Source organism: Rhinatrema bivittatum, chromosome 13, assembly GCF_901001135.1.
Source record: "Rhinatrema bivittatum chromosome 13, aRhiBiv1.1, whole genome shotgun sequence".
NCBI classification, from domain to species: domain Eukaryota; kingdom Metazoa; phylum Chordata; class Amphibia; order Gymnophiona; family Rhinatrematidae; genus Rhinatrema; species Rhinatrema bivittatum.
In genome coordinates, this window is record NC_042627.1 from 23628021 (window position 1) to 23648805 (window position 20785).

The following is a 20785-nucleotide window of genomic DNA, read 5'->3' on the forward strand; positions in this document are numbered from 1 at the left end:
GTGATCTCGACCCACCTCTGATAAAAAAGAGAGAGGTGTCCCACTATCTCGTGTTCCCAAGGGTGGGTCGGCATACCTTCACTGAGAGGCTCAGGGGTCACCACTACCCGAGCCTGCGCCCCTTCTGAACTGCCTGGACTGAAAGGACTGAGACCTATCCAAAGGCCAAGTCTTCTGAGAAGCCTCTCCTCTGTAGGGTTGAAAGGGTCTGAAACCCCTAGCACAACCTCTCGTGCTTCTGATCCTCTGGTAACCAAGGAACCTGGGCCTCACCCCACTTATTGGCCATTTTTCCAACTCTCTCCCAAACAAGAATGATCCTTTAAAAGGCAATTTTGTAAGATTAGACTTCAAAATTGCATCGGCCAAGCAATTCCTGAGCCAAAGCTTTGCTCCGTCTCCATCTGCTAGTAGAGGTGCATAACCCAGTGGTCATGGATCTACCTATCTGAATGCTAAGAAATTTAAATTCTACGGTATTCTTGCAGGATAATTAGTAAAGCCTTGCTTTCTGTTACATATTCATCTGAGATCCCAAGTGAATGAGCATTTCTAAATTCCTAAATAAATATACACTATAATCTGAATTATATTGAATTGCAGTAGTTAAAAAAGGCGATTATAAGACCAATTTTAAAAAAGAAAAATTTGGACAACAAAAATCTGAACAACTACAGAACAATTTCAAATCTCCCTCTTCTGGCAAAAATCATAGAGAAAATAGTTTTGAAACAATTAAATAAACATCTTGATGAGAATGATATCCTCCACAATACACAATTTGGATTTAGAAAAAACCTAAACGCAGAAGTATAACTACTGTCCTTGCAGGATTCCGTATTAAAAGGTTTCAACACTGGAAATAAATATCTACTTTTATTTCTCAATCTCTTGGCAGCATTCGACACAGTGGACCATGAAATCATGATTCACAGGTTAAAGGAAATAAGGATAGAAGGACCACCATTACAATGGCTTATCTCATTTTTAAATGACAGAACATTTCAAGTGCAAATTAATAATAGATTTTCAGAAATCATTAACCTCAATACCGGTGCACCACAAGGCTCTGCCTTATCAGCAACCTTGTTTAATATTTATATGATTCTATTATGTCATTTACTAACAGGACTTGGGCTAAAGTATTATTCTTATGCTGATGATTTTCAGATATTAATTCCTGTGAATGATACTGTTGAAAAGGCATTTCAAATGACTTCGTTGTCCTTGAATGTAATTAAACAAGTGTTAAATCAAATGAAATTGTGCATCAATATTGACAAAACCGAAATTATGTTGTTAGAAAGAAAAACTTCTCCAAACTATTCAACGCTACAATTCAAACATGAAACACTAAATATACATTTGGGATCGTCAATCAGAAGATCTCGGAATATACTTGAATCCAGAATTAAACTTTAAAAGCCACATTGCAAAAAAAACAAAAGAAGGGTACTACAACCTCTTAACACTTAAGAGATTAAAACCTTTTTTAGATACAAAAGATTTCAGGACTGTGTTACAAACTTTAATTTTCTCATCAACAGACAACTGTAACGCACTTTATTTGGGACTACCCTATTCTACTCTACAGCCTTTACAAATCTTGCAAAACACAGCAGCACAAATTCTAGTTGGGCAAACAGAAAAGAACATATTACTCCCGTGCTGATGGAACTCCATCGGCTACCAATAGAGCAGAGAGTCCAATATAAGGCATTATGTATTTTACATAAAGCAATCCACAATGAGAATGTCGAATGGTTAAACGCGGTAATAAGATTACATATACCGCAGAGAAATGTAAGATCCGCCAATAAAGGACTTTTATTGATTCAATCTTTGGTATCAGCAAAGTTAACATCTGTAAGGGAAAGAGCACTGTCACTAGCTGGACCAACAATTTGGAACAAACTCCCTATAGAATTAAGACTAGAAACAAATGTGACCCAATTTAAGAAAAAAATTAAAACCTGTTATATAAGCAAGCTTTTGGTACAGAAGAAACCATGACAGCAAAAGTAATAACAAGAATTTCACCATCTCATCATTAGTTTTGCCGAGACAGCCATGATATGATTTGATGAATGAGTTATATTTTTTTTAAATTGTAATTTTATTTAAATTTAATGAATGTAAGAATGTTTGTGAATTTTGTATTGTTGTTATGATTTATAAGATATTGACAAATATTGTAAACCGTTATGATGGTTATATCCAAATAGAGGTATATAAAAACTTTTTAAATAAAATAAATAAATAAATAAATAAAATATAACAAATACTTTATGCAGGTGACTTTCTGGTCTTCAAGAATTATTTGGTTTTATTGCAGTTCTTACTCCCCTAACAGTTTACCTAGATTGGCAGAAGTCAAAACAGGGAATACAACAGAACTTATCTGGAGACGGAATGATATTCTTGCAGAGATCAAGCATGTACAGCTGATGGCTGGGGGGATATCTTTAAAAGATATTATAGATGGGAACAGAAGGTAGACTTAGATCTTATCTGATATAATCTACTATGCTACAGTGGGCCTGATTCACTAAAAGGTAAATTTTAAATAGCCCGACACGTGCCAAAATTAGGGGATGCATGAATACGTCGGGCTAGCACGCACCAAGCAGATTTTAAAAGCAGCCTGGATTCGCACATACATGCAACTGCACACACAACTGAAAAGTTCAAAAAAAAAGGGGCAGGGTGTGGGCATGGTCTAGGCAGGGCATGCACATTCTTGGATGTCTAGCGAGTGAGGTGTCCTACTTCTAGAAACTATACTTTTTATTCTAATTCACATGGTACATAATTTGGGATAAATTTAATTTTGATGGATTCATTCTTGATGGGGATAGAGCAAGGAGGTGATATAGAAAATATTTAGGGACCTTCATTTTCGTTTTTTATTTTCTGGGAATTTATCTGAGTTTATTATGATAACAACAAAAACAGGAGAAAGTCAGTGGAAAATAATAACACATTATTTAAATGAGTAAATATCAGAATTTATTTTGGTGGATAGAAATCAGGACAGGAAAACTATATTAAGCAGATTCTCCTATCCACCCACTCAGCATCCTCCTCCTCTGATTAGCATGTCCTTGTTTCTCCCTGCCCCACCAAGAATCTCCCTCTGTCTCTCACCAGGTGGAACAGCATTCACCCTTACCCATAGTGACTCCAGGCTCCTCCTCCCTCCTTCTTTGATAGCTTGCTTGCTGTGGCTTCTACACTCTACAGCACTGCACTTCTGTTTTTGTGCAGGAACTGGAAGCCTGCTAGGAAGTAGTTCTGGTGGCGGAGGTTGCTTCAAATGCCATATTGGTAATACCAGACATCAGGCACTTTGGCTGGTTTGGAAGGGGAAGGCTGAACTTGAAATGCTGCATCAGTGGCTGGGGGACAAGCACTTTCACTGCTTGGGGGGGGGGGGGGGCGGGGATCTGGACTTGAAATGCAGTCTGATTTTGGCCCACACTGGTTTCTAGCAGTAGCGAGAGAGGTCTTGAAACATCCACAACTCTGGAACAGCTCTTTAATTAGCTTAAAATTAGGTTGAAAATTGGTATAAGCCGATTGCCACCTTTGGAAAACGCTGGGAATTTATGGGTGAAAATTGGTTTAAACTGAAAATGAAGGCCCCTAAGAATCATGCTCCAGTTTGAATACAATTAGGGGGCTGTGTCCCTGACTAGAGAAAAGTTCTGGAAATTAAATGATACAGAGTGTAAGATTCAAAAATATCTGCAGCATAATGATATGGGTTAGATCATACAGAATATGGTGTGGGACTGCCTAAAGCAGTGTTAAGTAGGAAATTGATAACATGGGCTTCTCAGAGAAAGAAGGAGAGTGAAAAGCAAACTAAAGATTTGTTAGATTCCATCAAAGAGTTGGAGGGTGAACATCAGTGTACTAGGTCTAGAAAAATGTAGGTAAAGTTGGAATTGTTGTATTCGACTAAGGAATTTTTTCCTGCTTTTTCTGTTTCACTGTAAACCGGCATGATTTGCATTTAATGCAAGAATGTCGGTATATAAAAGTTAAAAATAAATAAAATTGGAAAGGAGTAAATTAAGAAATTGCTATGTAGATTCTATTTACCATCAGATGCAATTAACCAAAAATAGAAATGAAACATAGAAACATAGAAATGACTGCAGAAGAAGACCAATCGGTCCATCCAGTCTGCCCAGCAAGCTTCACACTTCTTTTTTCTCATACTTATCTGTTTCTCTTGGCTCTTAGTAACCTTAGGTTCTATTTCCCTTTCACCCCCACCATTAATGTAGAGAGCAGTGATGGAGCTGCTTCCAAGTGAAATATTAAGTTTGATTAGTTGGGAAAGCGGCAGCATAGCTCTCTGCCGTTGAAGCAGAGGGCAATGCTGGATATGCGTGAAGTATTAGTTTTTCTTCTCCCCTGCCGTTGAAGCAGGGAGCTATGCTGGATATGCATTGAAAGTGAAGTATGCCTTGAAAGTCACATTAACTATCATCAAATATTGAAAAGCCTAATAATTGGTAATTGAATAAGCCTAATAATTGGTAATATCTATAGCCCATGAACCCATCCCTGTATTTTGTTTTTTTTCTTTTTTTAATTTGGAGATGGCAGCCCTCCATCCTTCCGCTCTGTGAAGGTGGAACACCAACCACTGGCCACTGGCATCCCGCTCCGTGAATGCCTCTGTGGCTACTGCCGCTCCGTGCAGTGTTTTGCTGCCTCTTCTTTATACACGTCCTCTAGACCTGATGGAGCCACAGTGTTTATCCCACGCCCCTTTGAAGTCCTTCACAGTTTTGGACTTCACCACTTCTTCCGGAAGGGCATTCCAGGCATCCACCACTCTCTCCGTGAAGAAATACTTCCTGACATTGGTTCTTAGTCTTCCTCCTTGGAGCCTCAGCTCGTGACCTCTGGTTCTGCTGATTTTCTTCTGACGGAAAAGGTTTGCCATTGTCTTTGGATCGTTAAAGTTTTTCAAGTATCTGAAAGTCTGAATGATATCACCCCTGCTCCTCCTTTCCTCCAGGGTGCACATATTTAGATTCTTCAATCTCTCCTCGTATGAGGAGAGATTGAAGTATTTTGGGGGAATAAGGCTCTCAAATTGTTAGCGCATAAATTAAAGAAGAAAATAAGGCAATTTCAAATTATGCAGATTAAAGGCATGAATGGGGATTTTTTTTATCTTAATGGGATTAGAGATAGGTTTTGGCAATTTTTTCAAGATCTTTATTCAATAGATGGATCTATAAAGGAGGAGATATAATTTTCTATTTGTAAGGCATAGACCTAGCAGTGCTTATTTCACAGTATATTACAGGCCATTAAAAGCTTGAAGGTGGACAGGCACGGGGATGGACGGGTATACAGCGCGTTTTTATAAGGGCTTTGGTGGTCTTTGGCTGGTCCGTTGAAAAGCCATGTTCAATGACATTTTGCCTGAAGATGGGCTAACACTCTCAATGAAGGCATAAGGGATAAGATGGTCTGTGCCTCTTATATACCTAATTTGGTATTAAATGTGGACATAAAAGTTTTAGATGTTAGACTGGCTGGGTTCATTCTGAAGACCAATCAGGCCAAGTAGATTCAGAACTAACAATATTAGGCTTGTCTTTAACTTTACCTGGGCTGCTCAAAAAGAGAAGGTTCCTTCATTACTATTAGCGGTTGAAGCTGAAAAAGCATTTGATCGCATACATTAGCCATATCTATTTGGGTTTCTGTGGAAGGTCAGGCTGTTGAAAACTTTTGCACGTGGGTATGATAGATGTATAAAGCACCAGATGCAAGAATCCGAGTTAATAGGGGACATTCAGAAATTTTTCACTTGGGGAGAATTACGAGGAAGGAATGTCCCCTTCCCCGCAGCTTTTTGTGCTTGCAATGGAGGCTTTCGCTGCATAGATACATAGAACTGCAGATGTGATGGGGTAGAGGTGGGGAAGGAGGAATTTATGAATTCTGTGAACGCAGATGATGTGATCTTCTCTGTCTCCTTACCAACTTTGATGATGGAATATGAAAAGTTTGGTAAGGTTTCAGGGTTTAAAATTAACAATAGTTAAGTCTGAGATTCTAAAGGGCAAGTGGCAGAGCACCTATAGGGGTCCTTTCCATTTAGGTGGGCGGGGCACAGTATCTTGGGGTTTGGGTAGTAGTAGATAGAAAGCAAATGTATGAGATAAATGACCCTCCTTTATTAAATAAAATATTTGGAGATCTTCAAAGGTGGACAAATGAGACAATTTCATGATTAGGTTGGATTGCAGTGATCAAAATGAATGTCCTACATCTGCTTTGCTACTTGTTCCAAACCTTGTCAATTGAGGTTCCTGCAAAGGTTCTTCATAAGATTCAAAAGAAGATTTTGAACTTCATTTGGAGACAGAGACTTCCTAGAGTTAAGAGATAATTTAGCCTAAGGGACTGGGGGCTTTGGGCGTGCCAAATGTCGAGAAATACTGTTCCATGACTCAGCTGAGGCAGTAATAGAATGAGAACATAGGACTAAGGTGAAACAATGGGTGTGTATTGAACAGGTGTATTTGGGTGCTACCCTGATCTCATACTATCCTTGGGTTGAAAAGGGAATTGTACTCATCTTAGCCCCTATTTCAGGCCCACTTTAAAAATGTGAGACTTAAGCTATAAATTATTGGTATCATAGGGGACTTGCTCTCCTCTAGCTCCAATTAAATATAATAAGGGGTTCCCTCCAGGTTTGACAGGGGCGATCTTTCACAGATGGGAAACGTAGGGCCTATATAACATAGGATAAGTGTGTGAAAGAGGGGCAGTGCTGAGTTTTGTTGACATTAGGGATACATTCTCTCTTTTGAATACAGATCTTTTTGCTTATTTCCAGATTCGACAGTTTTTAAAGCATGGGTTGGGAAGCTAGTTAAAACAAGTTTTGAAATTCTTTGCACTAAGCCCTCAGGTCTAATATCAAAGAACTGTAAGTTGTTGGTTTCATAACCTCTGGGTAAACTTAAAACATGAAGAGGCCTGTTAGAGGCACCTCAATGTCAGCCCAGCAACCCCTGAGGTACAGGGACATAAGATGTTACACTAGGACAAAGAGGGAGTTGACACTACCAGTGAAGAGGAGCCCCACAGGTCCCCACATCGGTAGGCGAGTCTGAAGAGGAGCAGTGACCCCGCTGGAGCTTCACCACTACCAGCCCACGTTCCCCTTAGGTTGAGCCCTCGGGTGCCGGGGCCGGCTGGACTTACGTGGGGTCTCTGCAGCGATTAAAGCCCTGGAGAAGAAGAAGTGCGGGAGAGCAGGCCAAGTCTGAGAAAAGGCAGTGGAGTGTGGGAACAGGTCCCAGGTGAGGGTTGATGCAGGTGGCGTTTCTCGTGGTCGGGTTCCAGGCGAGGGTCGAGGCAGGCGGCGTTTCTCGTGGTCGGGTTCCAGGCGAGGGTTGAGGCAGGTGGCGTATCTCATGGTCAGGTTCTAGGCAGGGGTCAAGGCAGGCGCATATGTCATGGTCAGTGTCTGGTCCAAGGTCAAAGCCGAGGGGATCCAAGAGAATGAGGAAGGAGACAAGGAACTCAGGAAGCAACACACAGCACTGGGAGTGAGGAGACCTGTTGCCAAGGCAAAGGCTGGAAGCAGGATCCAGCCTTAAATATAGTCCCAGGGATGATGTCATCTGAGAGAGTAGGCAGCATTTTCCCGCCATGGGCCCTTTAAAAGACTGAAGAGAGTGCGCACGTGCGCCTAGAGGAAGGTCCCTCGCTTAAGGAGATTGGTGGCATCCCAGCCGCGGAGAGAGAAGGTCTGGCAGCATAGATGGGGCTTACATTGAGCTGGCAGACCATGGCCAAAGGCAGCACTGAGCGTCGGCAGCAGCTTCCTGCCTTTGCCTTTACCACAGAGCGGCTTCAGGTAAGGGAAACCAGCCACAGGCTCCATGGCAAGCAAACACAACACAAAATTGATGGTTGCAAGGGGTTTATTTGGGGATATAAACATAAATAGCTCCGGTCTTACAGCACTGCAGGTAATATTAAGTAACAATGAGGAAAAAGGTTTATATGTAGTCCCAATTTACAGTCCAGTTCTTTACAAAATAATTCTTTCCAGAAACAAGACAAACACAGTTTGTAGACAAGACTTCATAATACAGTTCAAGATATAAAATCACATCAGTACACACTTGGTTGGTAGCTCAAGGATCTCCTTCTGGATCCCATACTTCTCTATGGCTACCATGCCAAATAAATGCTGGGAACACCTGTGAGGTGTCCCAGAAGTCCTTCTGAGTTCCCTAAACACCAATCCAGATCCTCAGGGGTGGGGGCCATACGGAAAGCTATCTTTATACCAGAGTTGGCTTTTTCAGAGCCGCTCTTTGAGCAAAACCCCAGCCCCAAATCAGGCAGATCCCAGTTCAAAATCTAAGGACACACTTTTATCCCAGACACTCAACCGCTCTATAGAGGTAGACGATTGGGAGGATATACAATTATATGTTACTAAATACTCAATCTCTGCACATTTAGTGGACAATGATTACAAAGTTTATTATAGATGGTACCTTACTCCATCCTGATTGCACAAAATATATGCACAGGTATCTGATAAATGCTGGAGGGGATGGGGGGGTGGGTTCAATGGATCATATATGGTGGCATTGCTCTGTTAATGTTAATTTTTGGAAAGCAGTTCAGAAAGTTATACAAAAAATGGTACATATTACAATAATCTGGGATCCAAAAATCTTATTTAACTTTCTGATGGAGGCCACTGCAACAACAAAGAATAAGCTTATACTTTGGATCTTAATAGCAGCCAGGTGTGCGATAGTTGGGCATTCAAGAAAATGACAGCCCTGGATTTTCTACATTTATTTCGAAGACTCTGAAAATCATACGATGGAAAAGCTGATGGCTATTAGACATGAAAGGATGTCGACCTTTGACAGAGTATGGCAGCCCTTTGGAGGAATTTCTATGATCTGGTATTTTGAAAGATTGTATTTTGCTATTGTAAAACAAAAAAACAGCAGGTTTATTTGGCAATGTATGCCCGAGTTATACTTGTTGTGGCTGTTTGTTAATGTCTGTACTGTGGATAGATATAATAAAAATATAAATAAAAAAATAAATCACTTCTTGACTAGCTTTCATGAGTTTAACCTTTCCTCAGGTCCAAATGGAATTATTATAGTACTGGAATTACTGTAACTGAGTTGCCAGAAAATAGAAGATATTTACACACATTCATTGTACAACAGCTGAAGTCATTTCTCAGCTGGTTTAAGTCATTTGGCCTATGAAGTATGTCTCACCTTATTTATATTTGGATCTGGACAAAAACACACAGAAACGCACGGTTATACGGCAATGGAAAAAGCAAGGTACAAAGGCATTATAATCCCCAGGACAATATATCTACATTGAGGCTCTGGATTTCTTCCCACACCTATCAAACCAGTGAATTCTGGAGACGTATCATTAATGACACACTACAAGAAGCAACAAGTGCACTGAAAGAAGCAACCTGTAGAGAAAAGATGCAAGTTTCTATTAAAACAATAAAAAGTATATGTAACCTTTTAAAATGTTTCAAACCTTTTTGCAGGCAGGCAGGCGGTAGAATGAAGTGCCCCAATGCTACTGTATTTCGAACTTTAGATTTGGCAGTTGCAGAGAGATAGCTGGAATGGAAAACTGTGGCCTTGTTGTTCACATAATCTGAACTTTGGTATAATCTGGAAAGAGGTAACTAAATTGTAATACACTTTTTTCTTTTTAGTGAGAGTTTAATCCTCCTGCCTTGGCAATGGTCGCAACATCATTATGTCTCCCAAAGGAATCAGGAGCAGATCATTAGCCACCCCAATACGGATTCACTGTCTCAGACAAAAGGCCAGGAAGCAAACATCTTTAGCTCATAGCTTAGACTCCGTGTTTGGATCATAGGCCAAGAAGCCATAACGATCATTTAGCTACTGAACTCTAGGAGTGTGCAGTCAAAAATTTGGTTTGATTTCTTTTTCATTCAGGCATTTTTTGGGAATTTCATTGTAAAAGTACCATTTGTATCAATTTGGTTTAGGAAGTTATGGGGTAATTTATTAAAACATTTACATGCTTAAAATTGGGTTTTAAACGTGTAAATGCACTTTATTCATGTAAGTGTGCTTTTGAAAATTGCTACAATATGCACCATTGAATGGTTCATAGGATATTCATGTTTAATGAAAAATGACTACTTACCTGATAATTTGCTTTTCTCTAGTGGACAAGTTAATCCTCTACCAGCAGATGGAGCAAAGCTGACATCACGGTATATATATCTCTGCTCTGATATCAGTCCACCACTATTATCTGCAAAAGCCAACTGTGGACAAAGTAACAATGATTATAACCATTAACAGACAACCACTCGAGCACTCAGCCAACAGGAAACACTGAACTCAGACAAAGAGTGTAACATCAATAATCTAGGGACTTACCAGTTATATCTGGAAACGCAATCACTCAGGAGGACAACAGAACCACAAACTGGTAGCCAAGGGTGCGAAGGTGGATTCTCATTTCTCAGCATTCAGACAGGTTAATCCATGACCAGGGGAATGTACCCAAGCTACTCCTGAAGAGGATGAGAGGCTGCCTGCAGTCTGACAAACACCACATGAGCGAAGGCTGCATCCTCCCAGGCCTGCACATCCAGATGGTAATACCTGGGAAAAGTGTGTAAGGAGGACCACATCGCCACTCGGCAAATTTCAATGGGAGACAACAATTGAAGCTCCACTCATGATACTGCCTGAGCCCTAACCTGTTTAGGTAATGGCTTGTCAGCATCCACATTAGTGGCTGTGATAACCTCCTTAATCCAGCAGGCCACTGTAGCCCACGAAGCCGACTCACCCTCTTTACTCCCACCGTACAAACAGCCGGTCAGTCTTCCTAAGAGGTCTAGACACCTCCAAACACCTGAAGAGATGTTGCTTGACATCCAAGGTCTGCAACAGATGATATTCATCACCATCTCTCTCCCTGACCAGTGTCAGCAGAGAAATCGATTGATTCAAGTGAAAGTCTGAAACCACTTTTGGCAAAAAGATGGAACAGTTCGCAGCTGGACTGCCCCCAGAGTCACTTGCAGGAACAGTTCATGGCAAGAGAGAGCCTGCAGTTCAGAAACTCCTCATGCAGAACAAATTGCCACAAGTGAAACTGCCTTCAAGGTAAGTAACCTTAAGGAGAGGTTATGCAGTGGTTGAAAGATGGGACCCACCAAAAAATCCAAAACTAGATTAAAGTTCCACAAAGGCACTGGCAAATGCAAGGGAAGACAGAGATGCTTCACCCTCTTCAAAAACTGGGCCACATCCAGATGGGCGACAAGGGTCCACCATTCACCTGGTCTTGAAAACAGGCAATAGTCGCCACCTGTACCTTCAAGGAATTAAGGGCCAAGCCTTTAATCAACCCATCCTGCAAGAAGTCCAAAATGAGTGGGATCTTAATCGAACAAGAATGAAGCCCTCGTTCCTCACAGCAAGCCTCAAATACTCACCAAACTTGAACATAGGCTAAGGAGGTGGAGAACTGAGCTCGAAGTAAGTGGAAATCACAGCAGTGGAATATCCATGCTTCAGCAACCAAGCCCTTTCAAGGGCCATAACCATAAGACAAAATCGAGTCGGATCCATGTGAAAATTAGGCCCCTGTCATAAAAGATCTCTTTGGATCGGTAATTGGAGAGGAGAGCCCGACAATAGTCTCTTCAGGTATGCATACCAAAGCCTTATGGGCCAGTCAGGAGCTACCAGAAGCATCATCTCTGTGTGCCTCTCGATCCTCCAAACCAACCTACCCAACAAGGGCCACGAGGGGGAAGGCATACAGAAGTTTTCCCTTCAGCTACTCCTGAACTAGAGCATCGATGCCCAGAGACTTTGGATCTCACCTGTGACTAAAGAAATTAGGAAACTTCGCATTGGGCGACGTCGCTAGCAAGTCTAGATACAGTAGGCCCCAGCGGCCCACTATGAGTTGGAACGCTATGTTCAACAATTCCCATTCTCCTGGACGCAGACTCTGTCTGCTGAGAAAATCGACTCTCACGTTGTCTTTTCCCGCAATGTGGGAGGCAGAGATCTCCTAGAGATCTATCTCCACCCTTACCATGAGCTGGTCTATTTCCTGCAACACTTGTTGACTCTTAGTACCTCCCTGGTGACGGATGTAATCCACTGTCATCGCATTGTCTGACATTACTCGGTCTGCGTGTCCCTGCAAGCAGTCAACGAACCGCAAGCATACCAACCGAACGGTACGCGCTTCCAGACGATTGATGCTCCAGAGGGACTCCTATGCAATCCAGCGCCCCTGCGCTATCAACTCCTGACAGTGACCTCCCAACCTTGGAGGCTTGCATCCGTCATGAGAACCAGCCAGTTGAGAACTTGCAAGGAAACTCCCTTCCCTAGATGATCTGCCTGCAACCACCATTTCAGTTGGATGCCGATCTCCTCCGGTAACTGAAGCCATATCGAGAAGTCCTGAGACTCCACTGTGCAAGCAGTATGTGCTGAAGAGGACACATATGCCCACTGAACCACCTCTAGGGTAGCCGCCATTAAACCAAGTATCTACAGGAATGACCGTACCATTGGGCGAACTGCTTAAATCAATAATCACACCTGAGCCATCAGCTTCTGAATGTGGATTTCCAGCAGAAAAACTCTACCTTGCTTAGTATCAAAATGAACACTGAGATACTCCAGCATCTGAGACAGCTGTAAATTGCTCTTGACTAAGTTCACCACCCAACCTAGCTCCTGCAGCAAGAAGACTACCTTGCGTGAGGCTTGAAGACTCTCTTCCAAACTTTTGACCTGAATTAACCAAACGTCTAGGTACGGGTGGACCAAAATGCTATCCTTTCTCAACATTGCTGCTACCACCACCATGACCTTGGAGAAGGTTCTGGTTGCAGTGACCTGAAGGGTAGTGCTCGAAACTTATAATCGCCCCAAAATGGTGAACCCGTTGATGCTCCAATCGAATGGGAATATGTAGATATGTCTCTGACAAATTCAGAGATGTAAGAAACTTCTCAACTCTTATTGCCATTATCACTGAGCGTAAGGTTTCCATGCGGAAACAAGTCACTTGCAAATGATGATTGACTTTCTTCAAGTACAGGATGGGTCAAAAAGAACCCTCCTTTTTGGGCACACCAAAATAAATGGAATAACAACTCATTTTTTTGTGACTTGGGCACTGGAATTACGGCCTACAAGCTCAGGAGCCTCAAAAACATAATCTCCATTGCTTGCCGCTTTTGCATGGTCCCAAGAAACACTGAGAAACTCCAGAGTATAGCCGTTCCCTATCATTGCCAGACTCCACTGGCCTGATGTGATCCTGATCCACTGCCAATAAAACAGATAGGTGACCCCCTATCTCCTACTCCAGGAGGTTGGTCCATACATCTTCATTGAGGGGGGTCGGGAAGCACCGCCACCCGAACCTGCACCTTGTCTAGGCTGCCTGGACTGAAAGGATTGAGACCTACCCAAAGGTCTAACCCTCTGAGAAGCCGAACGAATGCGGCATCTCCTTCTTATCGTCTGGCACATGAAGAACCTGGGATTCAGCCCACATATCGGCCATTTTTTCTAACTCATTCCCAAATAAAAGTGATCCTTTAAAAGGCAATTTTTTAAGGTTAAACTTTGAAATAGCATTGGCTGACCAATTCCGCAGCCACAGCTGATGTCTGGCCACTATCACCGAAGCCACCCCTCTGGCAGAAGTATGGACCAGGTCGCAGCCCGCATCCACCAAAAAGGCAGCTGCCGGTTCCATCACTACCCTGGAATTCAAACCAGTTTCATCAACCTCCTGAGATAGAAGCAAACAAACGTGAACCACCAGGGAGCAGCAAGAGGCTATCTGCAAATTCATTACCACTGCCTCTAAGGCCTGCTTAAGGATAGCCTCAATTTTCCTATCCTGAGCATCCTTCAATGCTGCTCCTCCTTCTAACAGAATGGTCATCTGCTTGGTGATGGAACACACCAGCACATCCACTTTTGGAAAATGCAACTGCTCTCTTGCCATCAGATCCAGGGGGTACAGATCTTCCAAGGCTCGTATCCCAATCAAGATCAATTAGCTCTTGAATAGCATCCATAAGGGGAAAGAAACATGATGTTTTACACAAAGTAACCAAAATGGGATTCTTCTTTGGCTCAGACATGGGATGAGCACCCAGCAATCCTAGCATCTTCAGTGTCTGAGAGATTAGTGCCGGCAACTCATCTCGAAGAAAGAACTGCAACATCATTCTATAAGGTTTCAACCTCGGAGGAATTTCCCTAACTTCCAGGGAGCAAATGCCTTCACCACCGCACTAGGCTTCCTGCACCCGCTATTCTCTCCTGGCAGCTAACTCCACGCCAGAAAACCAGCTACTGGACCAAGGCACTCGACTGAGGGAGGGATCACCAGATATCACCTTAGGAGAACTCAACTGAGGGAGGGACCACAAGGTATCACCTCAGGAGAAGTGGAACATGATTAATCCTTCTCTTTCTCCTTTTTTTTTTTTTAATAAGAAATCCCCAATAGGGAGATGCATGAATCTGCTGCAGACAGAGAATATTAGCGAGCTAATGTCAGAGCAGAGGTATATATACTGTGACATCAGCTTTGCTCTGTCTCCACTGGTCACGGATATACCTGTCTGAATGCTGAGAAAGTGCATTTTAAGCACATAAATATGTTGTTTAAATAGTCTAAAATTACCTTGCTGCCCTCAAGGAGTGGAATTGAAAATATTGGTTTAAAGAAGTTTGTGTCTGGTAATCACCATAATTTGTCAGTGTCAGTAATGCTCCATATTTCCCTGTGGGTGAAATCGGTTTGAATGTGCATTCATTTCATTTGTCTTCAGAGGTATATATGTATAACTTTTTTACACATATAAAATTTAATTTTATATGTAAGTACAGCTTAAGCACGCACAATCAAATTTTATGCATGCAAAACAGTACTTACACACTTGGGAGGTTATTTTAAAAGAAGTTACACATCTAAATATAACACACACTACTGAGCAATTTTAAAAAGCCATTTACATTTACAAGAACATATATAAAGTATCCTGATATCCTCATTATTCACAATGGGGCGGATTTTAAGAGCCCTGCTCGCGTAAATCCGCCCGGATTTACGCGAGCAGGGCCCTGCGCGCCGGTAAGCCTATTTTACATAGGCCTACCGGCGTGCGCAGACCCCGGGACTCGCGTACGTCCCGGGGTTTTCGGAGGGGGGGCGTGTCGGGGGCGTGTCGGGGGGCGGGCCCGGTCGTCGCGGCGTTTCGGGGGCGTGTCGGGAGCGTTTTGGGGGCGGGTACGGGGGCGTGGCTACGGCCCAGGGCGGTCCGGGGGCGTGGCCGCGCCCTCCGTACCCGCCCCCAGGTCGCGGCCCGGCGCGCAGGAGGCCCGCTGGCGCGCGGGGATTTACGTCTCCCTCCGGGAGGCGTAAATCCCCCGACAAAGGTAAGGGGATGGTTTAGACAGGGCCGGGCGGGTGGGTTAGGTAGGGGAAGGGAGGGGAAGGTGAGGGGAGGGCAAAGGAAAGTTCCCTCCGAGGCCGCTCCGATTTCGGAGCGGCCTTGGAGGGAACGGGTTAGGCAGCGCGGCTCGGCGCGCGCCGGCTATACAAAATCAATAGCCTTGCGCGCGCCGATCCAGGGATTTTAGTGGATACGCGCGGCTCCGCGCGTATCTACTAAAATCCAGCGTACTTTTGCTTGAGTCTGATGCGCAAGCAAAAGTAGGCTGATCGCGCTTCTTTTAAAATCTACCCCTCTGGGTTTTCAACGCCTATTTCATCTTGAGCATGGTGACACCTAATGGTCAGACTGAGGTCATGTTCTAAAAAGTACTGCAGTTTGTGGCTCCCTCACCAAGTACTGCAATGGCTGGGCTAGGTCAGGAGGGTTATGTAAATAGGGGAAAAAACCCAGAAAGTGGCAATTCAAGGCTCATAGTGCCATAGACCAATAAAGGCTGGTTGTATTTGAGCTGGATGAAACTGCAAGGCCAAAAAAAAAAAAAGAATGTAAAGAGTGGGAACAATCAAACCACAATTAACTGATGCTTGTACAACCTAATTAGCAATAACTAGATCTTCAGAATTGTCAACAGTGCTGCAGTTTTACAATGACAGTATTAAAAATGATACTAGCAATTACTTTTTTTTTATGGATTTCCATTTTTCTCTCCTCTATTTGCTGCTCGTCATATATTCTTCTTTTTTTTTGTGAACTAACAAGATAATTTGTTTTCATGAATTATTTGTTTTTCAAATAATGTATTATTCTCATGTTTCTGTGCAAAGTTCATTCTTTGTAAAACTAAAAATTTAATAAAGTAATAATTGTGATCTGGAAAGTAGGTTCTGGAAAGAAAACTGTTCAGAATCATTGTATTAACATGTGAAGAACATAAGACACCCAAGAAATGTCAGGAAGCCGATTTTATGCAAATTACTTTGAGCAAGAGACTCCAAAATGTTACCATTGTAAAAAAAAATAAAAATATGGTGTCAGCAAACATTACTTCCCTTGTATTTATACACGGTGATGCATCTACTAACACTTATCCTTACAGCGAAAGAATAACAAGAAACTATATACCTCTGTGTGTCCGGATGGGAAGCATCGGCACTAAATAGGTAATCAGCAGCAGAAGCATTGGTGATCACTCCTCCTTCAGCCACTGCAAAACAATGGACAAGCTTATTTATTTTTTCAAAATCACTGTCAGTAATAAAGGTCTCTGTAAATAAACTCTAGAATTATTTAAGAGCTGTTCTTAATATTTAATGACAGCCATAGGTGTAGTCTGCTGGGGGGGGGGGGGGGGGGGACAGTGCTGAATCAGGCCCCCTGCCTCCCCATCAATATGCCATGTGTATGCCTTGAACCATCCACCCCCCCCCCCCCCCAAACTAAGCAGCGAGCTATGCCAATCATTTCAGCACCAGAAAAAATCAACTTAAGTTTCCTTCATGCAATCTGCTGCACAGTAACAGGGAGAGAGGGTCATTGTTAAAGGGGCTTCTGCAAGTAAAGTAGTGCTATACCTGCAGAAATATGCCTTTAGAATATTACGTGACCAATACACATCTACTTTTACAGGCAAGAGGTGTTCCAGGAGGTGGAGTCTGGGCAGAGTTGGAACTTACACATATAGTGATGAATTTCAAAGAGATGTGCACATAAGTATCATCTGCTATTTTATAAACATCACACGTATGCGCGCATTTTTGCTTTCACGTGCACATATACACGTGGAAAAAGGGGGCAGTCGGCGTTCTGGGGCAGGGCCTCATTTACGTGCACATTTTAAAAGACACTTGAGCGTGCACATTTGTCAACTTACTTGTGCAATTTTACACCTGCTAATTATCTTGAGTGATATTAACATGTTTATTGTTTACTATTGGCTGGGTGGGAGAACTGGGTGAACTGTGGGGATTTTAGGTTGAAGAACCAGAAGAGTCTCCATGACCTGGAAAAGGACTGGGTGAACTGATGGAGTAAAACTGGTAATTTCAATTTAAAAATACCGATTTATGTGAATTAGGTCCTATTTTATTTTCACACATAAAATATATGGGGCGGATTTTAAAAGCCCTGCGCGCGTAAATCCTTCTGGATTTACGCACGCAGGGCACTCGCGCGCCGGCATGCCTATTTTGCATAGGCCGCCGGCGCGCGCAGAGCCCCGGGACGCGCATAAGTCCCGGGGCTTTCTAAAAGGGGCAGGGAGGAGGCGCGCGCAGATTTACGTCTGCTTTTAGCAGGCGTAAATCTGCCAAAAAGGTAAGGGGGGGGTTTAGATAGGGCCGGGGGGGGGTGGGTTAGGTAGGGGAAGGGAGGGAACAGGCAGCGCGCGCTGGGCTCGGCGCGCGCAGGTTGCACAAATGTGCACCCCTTGCGCGCGCCATCCCCGGATTTTATAAGATACGCGCGGGTACACGCGTATCTTATAAAATCCAGCGTACTTTTGTTCGCACCTGGTGCGCGAACAAAAGTACGCGATCGCGCAATTTTTTAAAATCTACCCCTATGTGCATATATTTTTAAAATAGGTAAGAAAACAATGTGCTTTCAATGCATTGAATATATTCGTGCAAAAGCACATATATGCATATATGTTGTGGGGTAAAGATACAGGTTATTAAATACTGTCGTAAATCTGTGCGCGGCCATATACCTGCATATATGCTGCCATGTGCAGTTGTTTGAAAGTTATCCTCATACATTTTAACTTCAAAAAAAAGCATGCACATGAATTCTCCTGGCAAAACTATACACATCACATAGCAAGTGGAATTGTGCACACATAGTTTTGCCTGTGTAATTTTCTAAACGGAGTTATGCATGTAAATATGTTTTGATAATTGATATAGCTTATGCACATATTTGCAGGCTAACTTACACATTATGGGGCGGATTTTCAGAGCCCTGCTCGCGTAAATCCGCCCAAAACCGGGCGGATTTACGCGAGCAGGGCCCTGCGCGCCGGGAAGCCTATTTTACATAGGCCTCCCGGCGCGCGCAGAGCCCCGGGACGCGTAAGTCCCGGGGTTCTCGGAGGGGGGCGTGTCGGGGGCGGGCCCGGTCGTCGCGGCGTTTCGGGGGCGTGTCGGCAGCGTTTTGGGGGCGGGTTCGGGGGCGTGGCTACGGCCCGGGGGCGTGGCCGCGCCCTCCGTACCCGCCCCCAGGTCGCGGCCCGGCGCGCAGGAGGCCCGCTGGCGCGCGGGGATTTACGCCTCCCTCCGGGAGGCGTAAATCCCCCGACAAAGGTAAGGAGGGGGTTTAGACAGGGCCGGGCGGGTGGGTTAGGTAGGGGAAGGGAGGGGAAGGTGAGGGGAGGGCAAAGGAAAGTTCCCTCCGAGGCCGCTCCGATTTCGGAGCGGCCTTGGAGGGAACGGGGTAGGCTGCGCGGCTCGGCGCGCGCCGGCTATACAAAATTCATAGCCTTGCGCGCGCCGATCCAGGATTTTAGTGGATACGCGCGGCTCCGCGCGTATCTACTAAAATCCAGCGTACTTTTGTTTGCGCCTGGAGCGCAAACAAAAGTAGGCTGTTCGCGCTCGTTTTAAAATCCGCCCCTATGTTACAAAATTTCCCCCTGAATTAAACTAAAGGAAAATTAGTTTCTTACCTGATAATTTTCGTTCCTGTAGTACCATGGATCAGTCCAGATTCCTAGGTTTTGCCCTCCCTCTTAGCAGAATGAGACAGAGACGTTTTCAAAACAAAATTCCGCCTTATATAGGATGCTGCCACCTACAGTCCAGCAGTATTACTCAATGTCAAAGCAGAATGGCTCTCAAAAAACCACCATAACTATGTACAATAACCCTTCAACAAGAAAAAGAAACTGAACCTGTAGAACCACTTGAGGATGGTCAATCCAATTTCTGCAGATCTGAAAACAAATCCATCAATAACTGAGCGGACTCTCCCTTGATTCCATGCGTTCCCCGGGCGGGACTCTGGACTGATCCGTTATGATGTATTTATACGAATGACGGTATACAAAAATGTCTTAAATAAATAAATAAATACTACAGGAACGACAATTATCAGGTAAGAAACTAATTTTCCTTTCCCTGTACGTACCTGGATCAGTCCAGATTCCTGGGATGTACCAGAGCTTTCTTACCTGGGATGGGATCTGGAGAGGCCCGCTCTAAGCACTGCTTCTCCAAAGCCTCCTTCACCCGGTGCCTGAACATCCAGTCTGTTGTGTCTGGCAAAGGTATGCAAAGACTTCCAAGTCGGCGCCCTGCAGATCTCCTGCGGTGAGACCATTTGACACTCTGCCCAAGAAGCTGCCTGCGAACGGGTAGAAAGAGCCCGAAGACCAAACAGTACAGGCTTACCACGCAGCAAATATGCCAAACCTATAGCCTCTTTCAACCAGCGCAGAATCATAGCTTTATTTCCTCATTTCAGACCAGCCCACAGCACAAAAAGATGGTCTGTCACACGAAACGCATTAGTAACTTCCAGATAACGCAACAAAGCCCGATGAACATCCAGCTTCCGTAAGTCTTTAGACATAGGGTCTGACCGGTCCAAAACAGGAAATGACGGAAGCTCCACTGACTGATTCCCGTGAAAAGCAGACACCACCTTCAGAAGAAAGGAAGGAACTGTCCGCAAGGACACACCAGAATCCGAAATTCTCAGAAACGGCTCCCTACAGGATTGAGCCTAGAGCTCCGATACCCTGTGAGCAGATGTGATAGCGATAAGGAAAATCACCTTTAACGTGAGATCCTTTATTGTAGCCATTTTCAGAGGCTCAAAGGGCACCGTACACAGAGCTGAGAGAACCAAGTTCAGATTCCAAGAAGGACAAGGGTGCCTGATTGGGGGACGTAAATACGTTGCCCCCTTTAGGAAAGGAGCCACATTGGGGTGAGCAGCCAACGCCATGTCTTGAATGGAACCACGCAAACAACTAAGAGCTGCCACCTGAACCCTCGGGGAACTACACGATAAGCCCTTGGCGAGTCTGGATTGTAAGAAACCTAAAATATCTGACACCGAAGACCGAGTAGGAACAATCACCTGTTCCACGCACCAAATTTCAAAGATTCTCCACACGCGCACATAAGCGAGGTTGGTGGATGTCTTGCGCAACCGGAGAAGTGTTGCCACCACAGCGTTCGAATACCCTTTGCTCCTCAGGCACGCCTCTTAAAA

General features: G+C 43.8%; 1 protein-coding gene across 1 annotated transcript in view; it reads right to left on the reverse strand.

Moving 5' to 3' along the window:
* Nucleotides 1-20785, reverse strand: part of TERB2 (telomere repeat binding bouquet formation protein 2) — a 54864-nt gene that overhangs the window by 24426 nt on the left and 9653 nt on the right. Inside the window, exons 2-3 of the mRNA XM_029575353.1 lie at nucleotides 16694-16775; nucleotides 9598-9737 (exon numbers count right to left, since the gene is read on the reverse strand). Coding sequence (XP_029431213.1) covers nucleotides 9598-9737; nucleotides 16694-16775 — 222 coding nt within the window. The remainder of the gene's footprint in view (nucleotides 1-9597; nucleotides 9738-16693; nucleotides 16776-20785) is intronic.